The 19,746-nt window shown below is 38.5% G+C and overlaps 1 protein-coding gene and 1 long non-coding RNA gene across 2 annotated transcripts; one reads left to right on the top strand and one right to left on the bottom strand.

Moving 5' to 3' along the window:
• Positions 1 to 311: 311 nt before the first annotated feature.
• On the bottom strand, positions 312 to 4,733 carry LOC141376151 (uncharacterized). The gene is made up of 3 exons (XR_012385495.1): positions 3,874 to 4,733; positions 1,662 to 2,047; positions 312 to 1,517 (listed from the first exon to the last, which is right to left on the bottom strand). It is a non-coding gene; the product is annotated as an uncharacterized lncRNA (long non-coding RNA).
• Positions 4,734 to 15,018: 10,285 nt separating this feature from the next.
• Positions 15,019 to 17,148, top strand: gja8a (gap junction protein alpha 8 paralog a). The gene has a single exon (NM_001128350.1). The coding sequence runs from the start codon at positions 15,019 to 15,021 to the stop codon at positions 17,146 to 17,148; it is 2,130 nt and encodes a 709-aa protein (NP_001121822.1).
• The last annotated feature ends 2,598 nt before the right edge of the window (positions 17,149 to 19,746 follow it).

The raw sequence follows: 19,746 nt of genomic DNA, 5'->3' as shown, positions 1-19,746 counted from the left end.
GTGCATATGTATAAATATTTTATTTATATTGTGCAGAGTATATATTTTTAAAAGGGGGAAAACAATAAATCTTTGTATGAATGCTGTAATGTTTAAATAATTTACCATTTAAACGCGTGAAGGTCATGTGACCATCAGGAAGAACGCAGCATCTCATTCTCCAAAGGACAAGTTCTCCGCCCTCGTGGTCTCCCGAGTTCATTCTTCCGAGGAAACCTGGCAAGACCGGTCTCCACAGGAACACAAGTCCGATTATCATCTGCCTGCCACAAAAAAGACACAAAGTTATTTTTTTAAACTTTTTTATGTTTGAAACTGACTTGCTGGGGCAGAATGTGGCTGTGTTGATGGTTTGGTGCTTGTGGAGGATTTAGCAGAACATAGCTGGGCTGATTGAGGGGATTGATGCTTGTGGGGGGTTCACAGACAGTATCAGGAGAGGATGCTTTTAGTGCATGTGATAATACATTACATAGAAGGTTGCGCGGTGGCACAGTGAGTAGCACTGTCGCCTGACAGCAAGAAGGTTGCTGGTTCGAGCTCCGACTGGGTTCTCCCCATGTTGGTGTGGGTTTCCTACGGGTGCTCCGGTCACAGTTCAAACACATGCAATACAGGTGAATTGGGTAAGCTAAATTGTCCCTATTGTATGTGTGTGAAAGAGAGTGTATGAATGTTTCCCAGTGCTGGGTAGCAGCTGGAAGGGCAGCCACTACGTAAAACATATGCTGGATAAGTTGGTGGTTCATTCCACCGTGGCAACCCCAGATTGATAAAGAGACTAAGCCGAAAAGAAAATGAATGATTATGCATAGAAGATGTTGACAGATGTTTAATATCTCTGCCTCTGCTGATTTCACTTTTGCACACATTATACAGTATCACTTTGTTTTATCTGCAGCACCACTGACTGTAAAATGCTTCCACAAAGAACATGAAGTTTTATTTTTTTTTTACTGGTGGAGGACCAAGAAATGGCTCAGCAGCAGTCTCACTCTTTTTCATGGTGCCCAAATGTATTTGAGGAGTTTCAAGTTAATAAAAAGTGACGGGAAGCTATGCTAAGGTTAACTAGCCTATAGCATATATCTTGCTGTCTGCAAAAGACAGTAATTTAGACGTACCATATAACTCCCATAAGTGCATACTATTCGACACAACTGCACAAGAAGCATCGTTTAACCTTTATAAACGAACGTTAACGTTACTCTGTCAACAGTCTATTGTCTTAAATTACCGAGCTAACGTTGCATAAACAGAGCACCCGATTGCAAACTTCAAAAATGCAGCGTAATGGAAAATCCCGAACAAACTCCGATACAAGTTTATAAACTGCATCTGGAACCCAATTAAGGTACAAAAATCTGTTTAACAAAAATAGTGATGCAGAGAAGTGTTTTTTTCGTTCAGCCGAGCCTTCTCTGTCTGCTGCTGTGGAGAAGTCTGTGCCAGAGACCTTTTACCTCCGCCCCGCCCTCCGACTGAGCGTCTCTCTCTCTCTCTCTCTCTCTCTCTCTCTCTCACTCACGCACTGTGGTCTCAGGAGGAAACGCAGCTTTTTGATATAACGCTTTTTCTTGCTCCCGAATACAAATAATTTTTCAAGTATTTGTTCGAAATAAGTATTCGTAAAAACACGCTATTCGTGCCTTTCCAAATACCGTATTCGGGTTCGGCTCCACCCTTAATATGCACACATGATACATTCTATACATACACAAACATATGCACACATGATACACCATACATTTACACTTCATACATGAGATAATGCATACATATGCACACATGATACACTCCATACATACGCACAATGCACTCCATGCATGTGCACACATGATACATTCTGTACATATACACACACACCATACAATATATACATACAGACATTCTATACACACACACATGATACATTCTATACATACACACGATACATTATATACATACACACATTCTATACATATGCACACATGATACACACACACTCTTTCCAGCTTCTGGGATAGCTATACACATACACACCATACATATGGGCACATGATACATTCTACACACACACACACACACACACACACACACACACACACACACACACACACACACACACACACACACACACACACACACACACACACACACACACACACACACACACACACACACACACACACACACACACACACACACACACACACACACACACACACACACACACACACACACACACACACACACACACACACACACACACACACACACACACACACACACACACACACACACACACACACACACACACACACACACACACACACACACACACACACACACACACACACACACACACACACACACACACACACACACACACACACACACACACACACACACACACACACACACACACACACACACACACACACACACACACACACACACACACACACACACACACACACACACACACACACACACACACACACACACACACACACACACACACACACACACACACACACACACACACACACACACACACACACACACACACACACACACACACACACACACACACACACACACACACACACACACACACACACACACACACACACACACACACACACACACACACACACACACACACACACACACACACACACACACACACACACACACACACACACACACACACACACACACACACACACACACACACACACACACACACACACACACACACACACACACACACACACACACACACACACACACACACACACACACACACACACACACACACACACACACACACACACACACACACACACACACACACACACACACACACACACACACACACACACACACACACACACACACACACACACACACACACACACACACACACACACACACACACACACACACACACACACACACACACACACACACACACACACACACACACACACACACACACACACACACACACACACACACACACACACACACACACACACACACACACACACACACACACACACACACACACACACACACACACACACACACACACACACACACACACACACACACACACACACACACACACACACACACACACACACACACACACACACACACACACACACACACACACACACACACACACACACACACACACACACACACACACACACACACACACACACACACACACACACACACACACACACACACACACACACACACACACACACACACACACACACACACACACACACACACACACACACACACACACACACACACACACACACACACACACACACACACACACACACACACACACACACACACACACACACACACACACACACACACACACACACACACACACACACACACACACACACACACACACACACACACACACACACACACACACACACACACACACACACACACACACACACACACACACACACACACACACACACACACACACACACACACACACACACACACACACACACACACACACACACACACACACACACACACACACACACACACACACACACACACACACACACACACACACACACACACACACACACACACACACACACACACACACACACACACACACACACACACACACACACACACACACACACACACACACACACACACACACACACACACACACACACACACACACACACACACACACACACACACACACACACACACACACACACACACACACACACACACACACACACACACACACACACACACACACACACACACACACACACACACACACACACACACACACACACACACACACACACACACACACACACACACACACACACACACACACACACACACACACACACACACACACACACACACACACACACACACACACACACACACACACACACACACGATATATACACTCTTGTCAGCATCTGGGATAGAACCCGGGTCTCTGGTGTAAGAGGTGAATCACTTACCCACTGAGCTACTGGAAGTTGATTAATCCAGAGACATATATACACACACTCCATAAATATGCACTCATGATACATTATATACATACACACATTTTATACTTCATACATATAGACACACGATACATTCTATACATATGCACACATGAAACTTCACATATATACACTCCATACATATACACTTAATACATACTCCATACATATACACACAATACATTCAATACATATGCATACACTCCATATATATACACACAAATTATACATTCTATACATATTGACACAATATAATCTGGAAGTTGATGAATCCTAACACACTATACATATACACACTAATACAAGACTGATTTTTGTAATCCCCATAGACAAGAAAAAAATAAAGTATTGACTGCAGGTTAGTAGCGGAAAGTAGCGGAATAAAAGTACAGATACTGCACTAAAAATGCACTCAAGTGAGAGTAAAAGTACACACTTACAAAACTACTTAGTAAATTACAATTCCTGAGGAAAAACTCCTCAATTACAGTAATTTGATTATTTGTAATTAGTTACTTTACACCCCTGGTATCATGTGTGTATATGTACAGTGTGTCTGGGTTCAGCACCTACCAGTAGCTCAGTAGGTAAGTGTTTCGCCTCTCACACTGGAGACCTGGGTTCTATCCTAGACGCTGGCAAGAGTGTATCATGTATGGAGTGTATCATGTGTGTTCATATGTTTAGAATGTATTGTGTGTATAAGTATAAAATGTATGGTGTATTATGTGTGCATATGTTTAGAATGTATCGTTTGTCTATATGTATGAAGTGTATCATTTATGAAAAATGTATATGTAAAAATGTGTGTAAATGTATGGAGTGTCATGTGTCTATATGTGTAGAATGTATCATGTTTGTATCTGTATAGTGTGTTTGGATTTGTCAACTTCCAGTAGCTCAGTGGGTAAGTGATTTACCTCTCACACTAGAGACCTGGGTTCTATCCCAGGCACTGATAAGCGTGTATCATGTAATGAGTGTCTCATGTGTGCACATTTATAAAAAGTATCATGTGTGTGTATATGTATAGAATGTATCATGTGCAGTGGTGTAAAGTAACTAATTACAAATGTTCAACCTAAAACCAACCAAATATCAACGTCTAATGATGTCACAGCTTGAAATTGTTTGGACGTTACCACTATGACTTATATCAGATGTTGGATTTTGGTTGCCATACCTGACGAATAAATGTCAGTATTTGAGGTCAATATGATGTTGGTTTAAGATGTTGACTCGACGTTGGATTTTGGTCACTTTCAGTGTATATGTATGGTGTATCATGTGTGCATATGTATATAATGTATCGTGTGTCTATATTTTTAGACACATATGTCTATGATTTTGGTCACTTTCTACCACAACCTAAAATCAACAGCATTTGACTCCATTATTGGACATCAAAATAATGTTGTCCTTAGACGCTGGTTAGCCATTGAATTTTGGTCACCTGACATCACAACCTAAATCTAACCTATTATTAATGTCTTATGATGTTGTGTGCCTGCTGGGCAATAACTAAATGCACTACAGAATGTTACGCTTACACACACATGCACAGATTACATGTAATCGATTCAGCTTTATACAGCGTAATACTCACTACTCAGTACTCTTGAGTACTTTTGAAAGGGCTACCCTTTACTCATACTCTGAGTAATATTTACAACAGATACTTTTACTCTACTCACACTACATTTTTAGGCAAGTAGTGAAACTTTTACTTGAGTATGATTTTTCAGTACTCTTTTCACCACTGCTGAACACAGAGAAAATGAAGGAGATGTGCATTCACTTGCGGCGGAAGCAGGACATAGTTTTAGGTACTATGGTTGATAACCACCTGATTACCTAATACCAGTTCCTTGGTATTATTACTGATAGATCATTAAATTTTAATAAAAATATGGAAGGGTGACGGGGTGGCACAGTGGGTAGCGCTGTCGCCTCACATCAAGAAGGTCTCTGGTTCTATCATCGGCTGGGTCAGTTGGCTTTGGTGGCAGTTGGCAGGTTTCCTCCGGGTGCTCCGATTTCCCCAAGTCCAAAGACATGCGCTATAGGTGAATTGGGCAGGCTAAATTGGTCGTAGTGTATGAGTGTGTTTCCCAATAATGGGTTGCAGCTGGAAGGGCATCCAATGTGTAAAACATAAGCTTGATAATTGACGGTTCATTTCGCTATGGCGGTCCCTGATTAATAAAGGGACTAAACCAAAAAAAAAGAAAGAAGAAAATATGAACAGACTGTGTAGGACGGGCCATCAAAGAGTTTAACAAAGTTTAATATTGATATACACTGATGGTGGCATTTTATAAGGCCCATACAGAATCCATTTGAACCTTTTCCTGGATTTGTTGGTTTGCTTTAATAGTAAAACCGAAGAACTTGCTGTATAAAGTTTTAAATACCTGCAGCAAAGTATTAGGGGTAAGTGCGGGGGTTATCTTATTTGTATGAAAGCCAGTCGTTAATTAAAGCTCATCAGATTAAATTGATATGTTCCATCCTCTTTTTGATTTATTTCAAATACTTCCCTCAGGATCTCAGTATAGGGCCCATTTGGCAAGGACCAACAGATTAAAAATTTCAATTGTTCCTTGTGCGATTGATTTGCTGAATTTTAATGGGAAGAAGTAGTTGCTGTTTTTTAATATTATTAATGTTGTTTAATGTTTGTCTTAAGTGTGTGGTGTGATATAAGGGTTGTAAATCTATTACGCTGCAGAACAAATGGTCCCAAAAGGGGACAATAAAGTTTACAGTAACAGTAAAAAATTGCAAATCAGATTTTTCCAAATATCGTGCAGCTCTAAAATGAAACTGTGTCTGGCAGAGAATGAGAAAATATTGTCAGAAAAAAATATATTATAATATTTCACAGTTCTGTTGTTCTGTTGTTTCCTCTGTCAATAAACATAATTTTTAAAAAGTCAAAGATTCAAAGTCAAAGTCACTAGATTGTATCACGTGTGTCACTAGATTGTTCATCATCTCCAGACAGCGAGTAGAGGCTTGGACCTGGAAACAGCATTTCATACAACACAACTTAACAAGTGAACTGGTTTATTAATGCAAGTAAACATTTGATAATATTGTACTCTGTAATCATTGCAGTCTGGATGGAATCATAAAAGACAAGCTCATTTCTAAATGCTGAATAGTTAACTTTAACAAGACACAACATGTTGGTACTAATTTCAATCATCAGCGAATGTTCAGCATAAGCAAAACCATTTGATAACCGCTGCATTGTTTTCAGTGGACAGCTATATTGTTGTCATGATTTTCATATTTAGTAAGGTCACTGCGGCGCATTGCACAGGCAGACCGGCATATCAGCAGGTCAGCAGAGGTGAGGGTGTGTCAGGTCAGTCTAGAGGAAAAACAGACAAGGCCAGGTCTTTCACCTCCGTCCAAAGTCAACATTTGTTCCTGTCGTTTATACAATTGCAGCTGGGCAGAGCCAGCCATCACACCCAGCGAGGTGTTCTTTATGACCACAACCGGACGACAGGCACAATGACCTCAACAATTACCTGCTCCATGCAGCCATAAACCCGGCACACGTAATCATTCAAACACACACTTCAATCAAGAGTTTAGGTTGGCGCAGGCTGATGTCCTGAAAAAGTGTATAAACTGTGATTGGTGAGAATGGTTTGTTTGTACATTGGGGGAAGTGAAGAGAATGCGTTTGTATATTCTGGCAAATTAATTAAACAATCATTGGAAAGGGCTGAAAATGTAGTTCCCACAGGAAGCGAGACTCAGTTTGGGAATAATGAGGAGAAACGAAGAGACACTCTTGAGGTGTGAACACAGGGTTGAGGTTTTGAACGATGAAACGGAGGCTAACTTTTCACCAGCTCTAAATTTATTCATTTATAGCATGGGTGCCCAAACTTTTTTGTATGAAGGGCCAAAAACCAAATATACAATACAATACAATATTATTTATAAAGTACATTTAAAAATAACCAAGGTTCACCAAAGTGCTTTACACAGGAGTACTAAAGACAGAGAAGCAGAATATAAAAGAAACTTTTAACAAATAAAAGCAATAAAACAGTGATCAAGTGGTATTAAAAGCGAGAGAAAGTAGATAGGTCTTTAAAACAGACTTTAACACAGAAATGGAGGGAGAAAGTCTAATAATAATAATGATAATAATAATAATAATAATAATATGTGAATTCCAATGTGAATTGGTAGAGTGTTTCAGGGTTTTGGAACAGCAAATGCTCGATCACCTCATTTTTAAGGCATGTTCTGGGCACAATGAGTAAATTGAGATCACAAGATCTTAATGATCGAGAGGGGGTATACGGACAAAGCAAGTCAATAAGATACTGAGGAGCAAGATTATTGACGGCTTTGTAAACCAGTAATACAATTTTAAAATTAATTCTGCATTTAATGGGTAACCAGTGAAGTGCAGCTAAAATTAGAGTTACTGACTCATACTTGCGGGTGTCAGAGAGTTGTCAAGCAGCCGCATTTTGTACTAGCTGTAGACCAGAAAGAGAATACTGAGAAATACCAAAATAGAGAGAGTTACAGTAATCCAGACGTGTTGTTATGAAGGCATGAATCACCGTTTGAAAATTTCTCTGGGACAAAAATGGCTTTACTTAGACAATTGTCTGAAAGCAGGATTTTACGACAGTACTGATCTGTTTGTCAAATTGTAAGTTTTTATCAAACATAACACTGAGATTTCTTGCACACTGGGTAATATGTGGGGCCAAAGATCACACATTGACATCTAACAGAGAATTTAAATATATAAATATACCAAACTGACATGGGTAATTTCCTAATTGATTTCCTAATATTTCAAAATAAATATAAAACATTACTTTAAAACATTAACTTATGCATAAACATAGAGTTCCATGCTGAATACACAGGTCAAGCAGAATCTGCCTTTGCCTTGGTTTGCTCACCAAAGTCTCTGCATTGTCAGGTGAAAGTATGTACATTTAAACAAAATCTGATTAAATTTATACCATTTAATTGAAACATTTCATTTCCGTTAGCTTTTAACAATAAAACAAACAAAGGGTTACATTAAATTAGAATTGACAATATGGAAACCATCACCATCATTCTCCCTCTGTTCTCAGATGTGATGGCAGGCCAAATCAAAGTTTACCATGGGCCAACTTTAGAAAGCGGGCTCTATTTTGGGCATCTTGGTTTATAGCATGCATATTAAGCACTCACACAAATATGACTCCTTGACTGTTGAAAACCTTTCATTTGTGTTTAATCTTAGTGTCTTTTGTCCCTTCATCCATCAGTGTCTTTTTAATGGTAATAGTAAGCATCTTTTTAGCAACTAAGAACTGCTGAAGTGCGCATTCATTCAGGGATTTTGCATGTTATACAGAGTGAGAAATTGCCTTGACTTACATTTAAATGGTTGGATATTTAAGTGGCACATGTGAAGCTAATAGAGGAAGTTTTAGAAAAAGCAAATTCCATACTTATTTCAGTAAATGTCAAACTTGCTTGGGTTGGATTGTGTATTTATTTCTGAGATACACAACATGCATTTAGATACTAAAAGGAAAGTTCTTTCAAGTTCATCTTAGTTCATCTAAACATCTTTAGGCTTTTTTTTTCTTTAGTAAAACACTGAAGAAATTTTTAAGCTGAAACTGATTCTTTGTGATATATAATATGCAAGTCAATGGATTCCACCTAACTTTGATTAAGGTAGGAGTGGGCCATTCATTTTTCCTAAGGGCTACATTAGACTCTGGGGTGATTTTAGAGGGCCAGACTAACACAGTTCATTTGTGTGTGTGTGTGTGTGTGTGTGTGTGTGTGTGTGTGTGTGTGTGTGTGTGTGTTTTAACATTAAGTAAAACAGCTCAGCAAACATTCATAAAAACTCTAAAGTTTAAAAAAAGAATCAGTTTCACACAAAAAGTATGTTGAAGACCAGCGTCACAATATCAACTTCATATAAATGCCACAAGGTTGTTTGTTTGATTGCTTCACCTTAGTTATTTTTTTATTCATTCATTCGTTCATGAATGTCAATTCATCAGAGAATTCTAGCCTGTTTTGGGCTGAACAAGTGCACTAAAGTCAGATTGAATGTGAGGTGGATATGTGATGTAATGATCATCACTGAGAGAGGATCTGTATCTATATTTGTTAAATAGTTTTTCTGAGGTAATTAGTCTACCTTTATTACTGTGTAATTCCATACAAAGTGTGAAGCTGCATGGTTGTTCCTGTCACATGAATCATGGTTCACTCAGGGCACTCTGAAATGTTTAGATTTTTTTCAACTCGCAACACCTGAAAACTTGAGCAGTTGAATTTAAATTAAATAAATACTTCATATGCATGGGCTAATCAAAGAAGTCCAGCGCATGGGCTGTAAGATGGCCAGGTATGGATTAAGACATGTATACGCCAGTGCATTTCTTCAATGGCTTCTGCAATGTCACAACATTTATTCCTGTATAGTTACATTAATTTTTCACCAAGATCCTGTATTGATGATTAGAGAGTCGGACCACTGGTCTACGTCTTCTCTATCAATAGGGTTACTCTATGGTAGCCCATCCATTTTTAAAAGAAATCATATCTCATGCTCGTTGAACTTTTTCTTCACAATTCAATCCCTATGAATTCTGCTATTGGAATATCCAGATGTCAACAAAAAAGAAAAAAAAACATTGATGGAATAACCTGGAGATTCAGTATATTTGTGCAGTCAGCTGACCTCATTCTATAATCACATAACATTGCTAAACCTCAACCTAACCTACTGCAGCATCCCCAGACCAAGAAATGAAACAAAAATGTGCAGGAAATGGAACCTTATTACCATCAATTCAGAAACTGGAGCATGAACGTTCAGTTGTATATTAAGTGAAAAATATATTAAACATTATGAAAATATGAAATATTAGAGTCGAGATCAGAGAATCAAAGTTGGAAGCATACAGCTTTGTTTCTCCTGTATATGCTTTTTTTTTTGCCAAGTCTTTGACTTGCATTTTATGAATCCCTAATGGACACAGTTTCAATTCAAACATCTACTTCTTGGATGGCCTGAGTAAATAAATGGGTGATTATTCATTTTTTGGGTGAACTATCCCTTTAAAACATGCAATAAGTTTTTGTTTGCAAACATCATATAAAAGTGATTTTTAGTGAATGTATGAACCCAAGGTTGAGAATTTATATATCTAAAAAAATATTTTTCCTTTACATTTAAGTATAAACAGGTCATTTAAAAGTGAGTAGGAAATGTATTGTTAGCAGATTAGCATTTGATAGTTGTGTTACAGCTTCATGGGTGTCTGCTGCATTGGCACAATGTGAGCTCACGCCTGACTGCATATGCTCCATAGGCTCAATGCTCGAGAATGACATCATGTCTTTCTGTGTCATCCTATCACTATTCACCAGCAGTCCCGTGTGGCTTATCCTGTGGGTGTCCACTATGTCAACACACAAACCCCTCTAGCGCACAACTACCAAGGTCCGAAATGCATGGTATACCGTTCCAAAACAATGAAATATTACAGAGCAACCAGTCCTTTTGGGCCTGATGTAACATTTTTGGGGTGTTTGCTAAATTAAAAAAAGGCTGTGAATATTATTATTTAAATGTGTTGCATTACTACTTATTTACATTTGCTAATTGTACCATTGTTCACAAATGGCATAATAAAAATATGGCATAATGAAATAAAACAATTAGTTTTATCTGAAGACAAATAGATAATTTATGATGTGTCAATTGATTATGTATAATAGTTTTGGAGTCATCGTGTTAAAGTTTATTGTAACATTTGGCATCATAATTACATTAAATGGTGACACATTTAAAGACTTTGTCCACCAGCTTTGATTTTAATATAGTCTTATTATATTAAACACAACAAAGTGACACAGATTTCAGTCCTCCATTAAGCAGATAGTTAATTGTGCTCTTCTCCTTATCTTGATGTTTAGTCCTAATGTACACAGAGACCAGTCAACTGTTTATAAGAGATACTATGCAGATTTGTGGCAATGAATTGTGCGACTTTATAAACTCTTTGTCTATGTGGCATTAAACATTGGCCACTGACTGTCAATCATTAAGTTTCCCTTGCAAAAATTGCTGCACAAACTGTTTCCCCTGTCAACAATAATTCAACAGTTTAGATAAGTGCTAAACAAACCTGAACTTTAAATAAACCATTCCCAAGTCTGATAGGGTTTTGCCAACTGTTAAGTGTGTGTGCTTGGATAGGACTGCCACAGTTAGGGAAACACCAATTTTGGGGTCTCCCCGACAACCGATTAAGCAAATCAACCCCAAAAACTCAGACTGAAATCATTTTCTGACCTTTAAATATTGGACTTTGCGTAATGTTTAAAATCTTAGTGTGAACAAACACTGACAAGAATGTGTCTGGCCGATGATTCAGCTGTGCAGGAAGTTATTTAACAGGGTATTGTTAAAGTTTATCCATGTGTGTATGTGTGTTTGGGCTTCCTGGCCGATATCATAAATATGCCATTGCGCTGCCCTGTTGCACCGTTATCACAAAACCATTAAAGCTTATACCTCCAACACCCAGCTTTCCTGCATGTGTGTGTGCCCCAATGCTTTATTATCACCATTTCCTAAGGCTGTCTGCTTTGTGAAATATCACTGTTGTCGTAAGGTTTTTGGCTTAAAGTGCAGCAACAACATTCTGTTGAAGATTTCTGGGTTGATAATTTACTGTGTCTATTGCACTCATAGAGTGAAACACAAACAGTGTAACACTAAAATGCTGCTCCACCTAACGTGAAACGACGTAATAAAGTTAATAGTACAGTTTCCAGGTTCTACACATGGATTATCATAACATATTATGTAATGTTTTAAAAGATTTCTTATTACAAGTGCTGAAAACAGTACTGTTCAGTATTACAACAGTATTTGTTGTAATAAATTTTAAAAAGACACCAATTCAAAATTTTTATTGGTTCTCTGTTTTTGCCATTAATAGGTATAATTTATTCTCCCATTTAGCATTTAAAAATAGGGACTATTTCATATTGACCTTTCGCAAAGGATTGAAACACTAGAGACACATCATCAATGAATTATAAAATAAAACATTAAACAAGCATGAATATTTTACATTTAAAACACCTTACTATTAAAGGAAAGCTCACTCAATACTGAAAATTTCATTATTTAAATTTTTATTATGTTATTTGCTTACCTTTTTCCAAAGTAGTTTGACTTTCATTTTTCTGTTGAACAAAAAAAACACAAAAAGCTGGGAGCCTGAAACCATTGACTTTAATAGTATTTCCATAGTGCTTGTTTTACATTCATTCATTCATTTTCCTTCAGCTTAGTCTCTTTATTCATCAGGGGTCGCCAACAGCGGAATGAATCGCCAACTCATTCATCAAATGTTTTACACAGCAGATGCCCTTCAGCTGCAACCCAGTACTGGGAAACACCCATACACACTTATTCGCTTACTAATACACAACAGACAATTTAGTTTATTCAATTCACCTACAGCGCATGCCTTTGCACTTGTGGGTGAAACCGGAGGACCTGGAGGAAACCTACACGAACACGGGGAGAACATGCAAACTCCACACAGAAATGCCAACTGACCCAGCTGGGACTCGAACCAGCGAACTTCTTGCTGTGAGGTGACAGTGCTAACCATGTCACCCTACTTGTTTTTCTTCAAAATGTCTTCTTTTGTATTCAACAGAAGAAAGAAACTCCACCAGAGTGTGAGTAAATAAAGAGTATGTTGGAGTAAACTTTTCTTTTAATGTCAATTGCAGAGAAACAATCATTTTGAAGTGGACTCTTAATTTTTAAAGCTTTATATAATAGATATTTAACGTTTATTACATATGCATTATTTAACATAAAAGCAAAACAAAATTATTTTTTTTTGGTTGTCTAAAATGTTGAATTAATACATTGACTATTTTTACTATATGAAGAGTCGTCTGATGAAGTGCCGTCTGGAATAGTCTTCTAAAATTAGCACTTTTCTAAACATCCTGTGTTTTTCTTCAGTTATTTCAATTTAAAGTGATAACATGTTCTTTGCCATAAAAGTGAAAATACTGAACCTACACATGAGAGTCTGAAAAAAAGCTAATTTTGAAACAATTGATGGAATTTAGAGGTTTTGCATCTGAAATCTTCAATTTGTAGTCTCATTACTGTATGTCAAAAGAAGAGGAAGTAGGACAATAACAAATTTGTTGTCGTCATCATCTGATGCATCCTACAGCGTGTATCATCATATCATGATGAAGTTTGCCATTGCTGTGGACCTCAAGGCCTATTTTTATTTCATTTTATTTTAAAGTGTGCTCTTGGTTCAGGCTTGTGGACCGTGTCCTGTCCCTGTGGCCCCTCTGGCTGCGGGTCTGTTGATCCTATTGTCTTCTGCATCAACACTCGTGGTCTGGTGCATAAAGGGCATCTGGTTAGCAGCTTAGACTCTACGGCAGGCATGAAAGGCAGCCATCATAGCCCATTCGCTCATATCTGCTCAGTGGTGCGACAAGGACGAGGACAGAGTCTGGGTGACTGGGGGACAGGAGTTCAATTCGCCCCACAGGGCACCAGGAGCAACGGACTGAACTGGACTGCAGTGGACCCGACATTGTGCAAAGGTGACCATTTGTATTCTCCTTGCTGTGTTTGTGCCCCTGGTGTGCAGATGGATTATATTGTTGAATGTGAGCCCATTGGCGATGTGTTTTGGCAATATCGGAGTTGTTTCCTGGTCTTAGTAAATGGTCAGTTCAGTCTAGTTTTGTTTAGCAAGTGAGACTTATCTATCAACTGTATTTTGACATCCTTGTATGTAAACGTTACATAAAACACTCAGATCATCTGGTTTCAACCTAATTCCCATTTATGTTTCTTGTACACAGCTAATACACAACCATGGGAGACTGGAGCTTCTTGGGTAATATTTTGGAGGAAGTAAATGAACATTCAACTGTGATTGGTCGTGTTTGGCTCACAGTACTATTCATTTTCCGAATTTTAATTCTGGGCACGGCTGCTGAGTTTGTCTGGGGAGACGAGCAGTCCGATTACGTGTGCAACACTCAGCAGCCAGGATGCGAGAATGTGTGCTATGATGAGGCCTTTCCAATCTCTCACATTCGCCTATGGGTGTTACAGATCATCTTTGTATCCACACCTTCACTTGTATACGTGGGCCATGCTGTCCATTACATCCACATGGAGGAGAAACGAAAGGAGCGGGAAGAAGCTGAGGTCAGCCACCAGCAAGAACTTTGCGAGGAGCGCCAGGCAATGGATCAAGGAAGCGTTCGCACTGCCAAGGAGACCAGCACGAAGGGGAGCAAGAAGTTTAGACTTGAAGGAACCCTGCTGTGCACCTACATCTGCCATATCATCTTCAAAGCTCTGTTTGAAATAGGCTTTGTAGTGGGACAATATTTCCTTTATGGGTTCCGCATCCTGCCTTTGTACAAGTGCAGTCGTTGGCCATGCCCTAACACAGTGGACTGCTACGTCTCCCGGCCCACCGAAAAGACCATCTTCATCATTTTCATGCTTGCAGTGGCTTGTGTTTCACTGTTCCTCAACTTTGTGGAGATTAGCCACCTCGGCTTGAAGAAGATCCGCTTTGTGTTCCACCGACCAGCTCCAGCACAGTTAGAGTCGCTTGGACCTCCTGAGAGGAGTTTACCGTTTCTTCTAACCACCCCTGTCCAAAAAGCCAAAGGCTACAGGCGCCTCGAAGAGGAGAAGAAAGACGAGGTGGCTCATATCTATCCACTAGCTGAGGTTGGGATGGAAGAGGGACAGTTCTTCTTACCTCAGCTGGAGAAGGAGCAGAAAAGCAGTCAGGAGGCAATTCTGCCAACAGCGCCACCTGTAGAGGAGACAATTATATGCGATGAGACTCAACCCTCCTTCCTTCAGGTCACAGAGACATTACCAGAGCTCCCAACTGAAGAGCCGCCTAGGGAAGGAGATGAGGTAGACAGTCTAAAAACTCCAACAGTGCTCCCAGAAGTACTAGAGGAGCATTCAGAAGGGGAAAGCGTGGAGGAAACATATTTAATTTCACTTGAGGAGAATTTGGATGTAGATGTAGGGAAAGTGGTGACTGAAGAAAAGTTGCTAAGAGAGAGTAGCTTAGTAGATACTGAGCCAAAACAAGAGGAAAACCTTTCAGGAGATGGAGAGGAGAAGGAAACCTCACAGGAAATTGGGGAAACAGAGGATAGCAACTTTCCAACCAAAAGGCTGAAGGAGGAAGAGGGTTTACCTGATGTGGTTGAAGAAGCATCTGATGAAGAGAGAGAACTTTGTGAGCTTGAGCCTTTTGTGAATGAGGACACTGTGGAGGAGGTGAAAACTTTAGATGATGTGAATCCTGACGATCTGGATATGTCCAAAATATCTGAAGGAGAACAAGAGTCTGAGGCTTTAGCGGAAAATGTAGCATCAAATCTTCCTGACATAGCGCCTATTGGGGATGAAGTGGATATGGGAAGGGACAAAGCTCAGAGTGATGTAGATGATAAAGAAGATGGAGTTCAAAGTGATGTAGTAGACTCAGGAGTTTTAGAAGATTTAGTGGAGATTAAAAAGGTCAGAGCTCTAGATGATCTACAAGATGCAGAAGATTGTTGTCTAGATATAGATAAGAACGATCCTTTAGAAAATGAGGATATACCTCTTGACACTGCAGTCAATACAAGTGGAGAGGATCTAGATAAACCTCTAGGACTTTCAGGTGACACTAACCAGTTGAAAACTTTGAGGAAGGAAGAGGTATCATTGGGGATAGAAGATCCACAGGAGGTCAAAGGCTCTGAGTTGGAAGAGTCAAGACAAGAAGATGAGTCTGTGAAAACTGGAGACCTTGAGAAGGAAGAATATTCTGAAGAATCAAAAGCCTTGGAGGCTTTAGAGGAGATGATAGATGCTCCACTTGTAGCTCTAGATTTAGAACCAACAGAGGAAACAAGATCTTCAAGTCGTCTCAGCAAAGGTAGCAGCAGAGCCAGGTCAGATGATCTAACTATATGACTGACCAAGAAACAGAAATTTCAGCAAACAATTTATAGAGTTAATTTCTTTCTCCAAGTGCCATCTTATTGAGAAACAAACATGTTTTCTAGGTCTAGGTTTTGTTAAATTATTCATCCCAAATGAAGCCCCCCTTTGTGAGAAGCTCTCCTATGGAAGTATTAAGGCAGCTAAATGTGTTCATGCATAAAAACCCATTTACACTGCGCAAGAAAAGAATTTAAGTATCAAAAAGTCCCAGGACTTCTTAGCACCCATTTGGGTATCACATGTGTCTGTTTCAAGTTCAGGAGTTTCCTAAATGATACATTACATTTCTGAAAGCAAACCAAAAGCAACACAGAATAAAATCAAAATGAGGTAACTATAAACATCAGCTGATTTATAAAACACAGCTAATTTCTCACATTTAAAAGTGATTTTTATTTTATAAATGTCAAACAGTCTTGCATTTTAAATTCATGCGATCTCTGTCTGTTGCTTTGAATAGTTATGTGTATCTTGACATGATTGTTACATGCTGATCCTGGGCCATAGAAACGATTGTGTTGTTATTTATAAATCTTCTACCAATTTGTGTATAAAATGAACCTTCTTTTTCAGTTACATCAAGTCCATAAAAGTAAATTTTAAAATAGATAGCATATTGCAATTGAGAGCTGGTATTCATCCACAATGAAACGAATATAACTGCTGTGTGTGTGTGTGTGTGTGTGTGTGTGCAATGCCTCTTCACCAATGATCTTTTACTGGTTTATGTTAAGAAGTTCCCAAATAAAAAAGGTAACAAAATAACTGATGACTGGAAAAGCCCTGTGTATTTCTGCTCTGTAAAATACAACATTTCACCTACAGTGTGTTTTTGACAACCACAAACCTCTTTTCTGACATAAATATAATCATTTGTTAAACAAAATAAATAAATAAATAAGATACTTAAAATTGTATGTGCTTCCCAGAGATGGGTTGCGGCTGGAAGGGCATCCTCTGCGTAAAAACGTGCTGGATAAGTTAGCGGTTTATTCCACTGTAGCGACCCTAGATTAATAAAGGGACTAAGCCGACAAGAAAATTAATGAATGAATGAAAATTGTATGTGCAAGAAAGGCACAAAGGAAAACTGCTCTGAAATTAAACGTCGGTGACATCTAGTGGTGAGTTACACTAATTTAAATCATTAAAAATAAAAACTTGCTCCGGTTTGAATGAGAGTGTGTGGGTGTTTCGCAGTGATGGGTTGCAGCTGGAAGTGCATCCGCTGTGTAAAACTTGCTGGACAAGTTGGCGGTTTATTCTGCTGTGACGACCCCTGATTAATAAAGGGACTAAGCCGAAAGGAAAACGAATGAATGAAAATGAAATGAAAGGTTTTATTTTCACTTATATATTTACAACAACAACCCTGTATTCAAAAGTCCCCGAGCATGTCTCTGTAAATAAAACAAAGTATTACTGATCAGCTCAATCTTTGGAAAGATTAAAAAAACACAACCACGTTTAGAAAGTGAAAAAGAAAAGCAAATGTAAAAAGTTAATTTTACTAAATTTACCAAGACTATCAAAATATAACCTATAAATAACATTTTGACAACCAGTAACCTGCCAAACTGCGAAACACTTCAGTGCAAGTGTAAAGTTTTTGCAGTGCAACACTTCAGTCAACTTGATGCACACTTACCTGTAAACACAAGTGCATTCATTTTAGTAATATCTGAACTGCTAACACCAAATCCATTTAATACACAATAATCTGGGAACTGTTATTCTATGGTTTAATTATCAGGTCCAGTATTTTTGCAGACTGCTGTATTACAAAACAAAAATAATAACTGTGTGTTGTTTTTATTAAGTTCCCCCTTATTTTTTGCAGTTTGAATATTATTCATCTTCACAACCTTGAACATTAATAAACCCCTTATCAGACATCAACAAAATTCTTTTCAAAAAAGAAAATTTAATAATATATTTTTAAAATTTAATAATATATTTTTCAGAAAATTTATTTTAAACTTCCATGACATCTAGTGGTCAGTTTAAATAACTTTCTGTCTTTTAAATAACTTTCTTTCTTTTAACTAGTTAAACTCTGCTGCTATTTTGGGATTTCCGCCTGGATTTTGCCTACCCAAATTTAAAAGCTTCCCAAATCCACATGCAGAGGTGTAAATGCAAAAATTTGGTATCATTTTAAAGAAAACCCTTTGAATTTTCAAAAAAAAAAATATATATATATATATATTGAAAGTGTTTAAAATAACTGTATATGTCGTCTGTGTTATAATAAACACCTAAAAAAGAGGCGCTTTTTGTATTTTTTTTATGAACTTAAATTTGAAAGTGTACCTTTTAGGTTCTGTGTGATCTAGCATGCTATAAATAATTTTGGTGATCCCTGCACATGTCTGTAATCATAGGAAAAAAGAAAAATGTCTCTACCATAATCTATGCAAAAGTTATTGTATTCCAACTGATGAGAGGCTTTACAAGCCACATGGACAGATCATTGTTTTCATATTTCACTATTCTTTTGTTTGATCAAACATAATTCACTATGTTTGGATTACTTATGCACATCACCTCAAAAACAGAGGAGAAATG

Source organism: Danio rerio, chromosome 9 (assembly GCF_049306965.1).
Source record: "Danio rerio strain Tuebingen ecotype United States chromosome 9, GRCz12tu, whole genome shotgun sequence".
Classification (NCBI taxonomy): Eukaryota; Metazoa; Chordata; class Actinopteri; order Cypriniformes; family Danionidae; genus Danio; species Danio rerio.
Note: the sequence above shows the minus strand (reverse complement) of the source record. Positions and strands in the feature narration are given on the sequence as shown.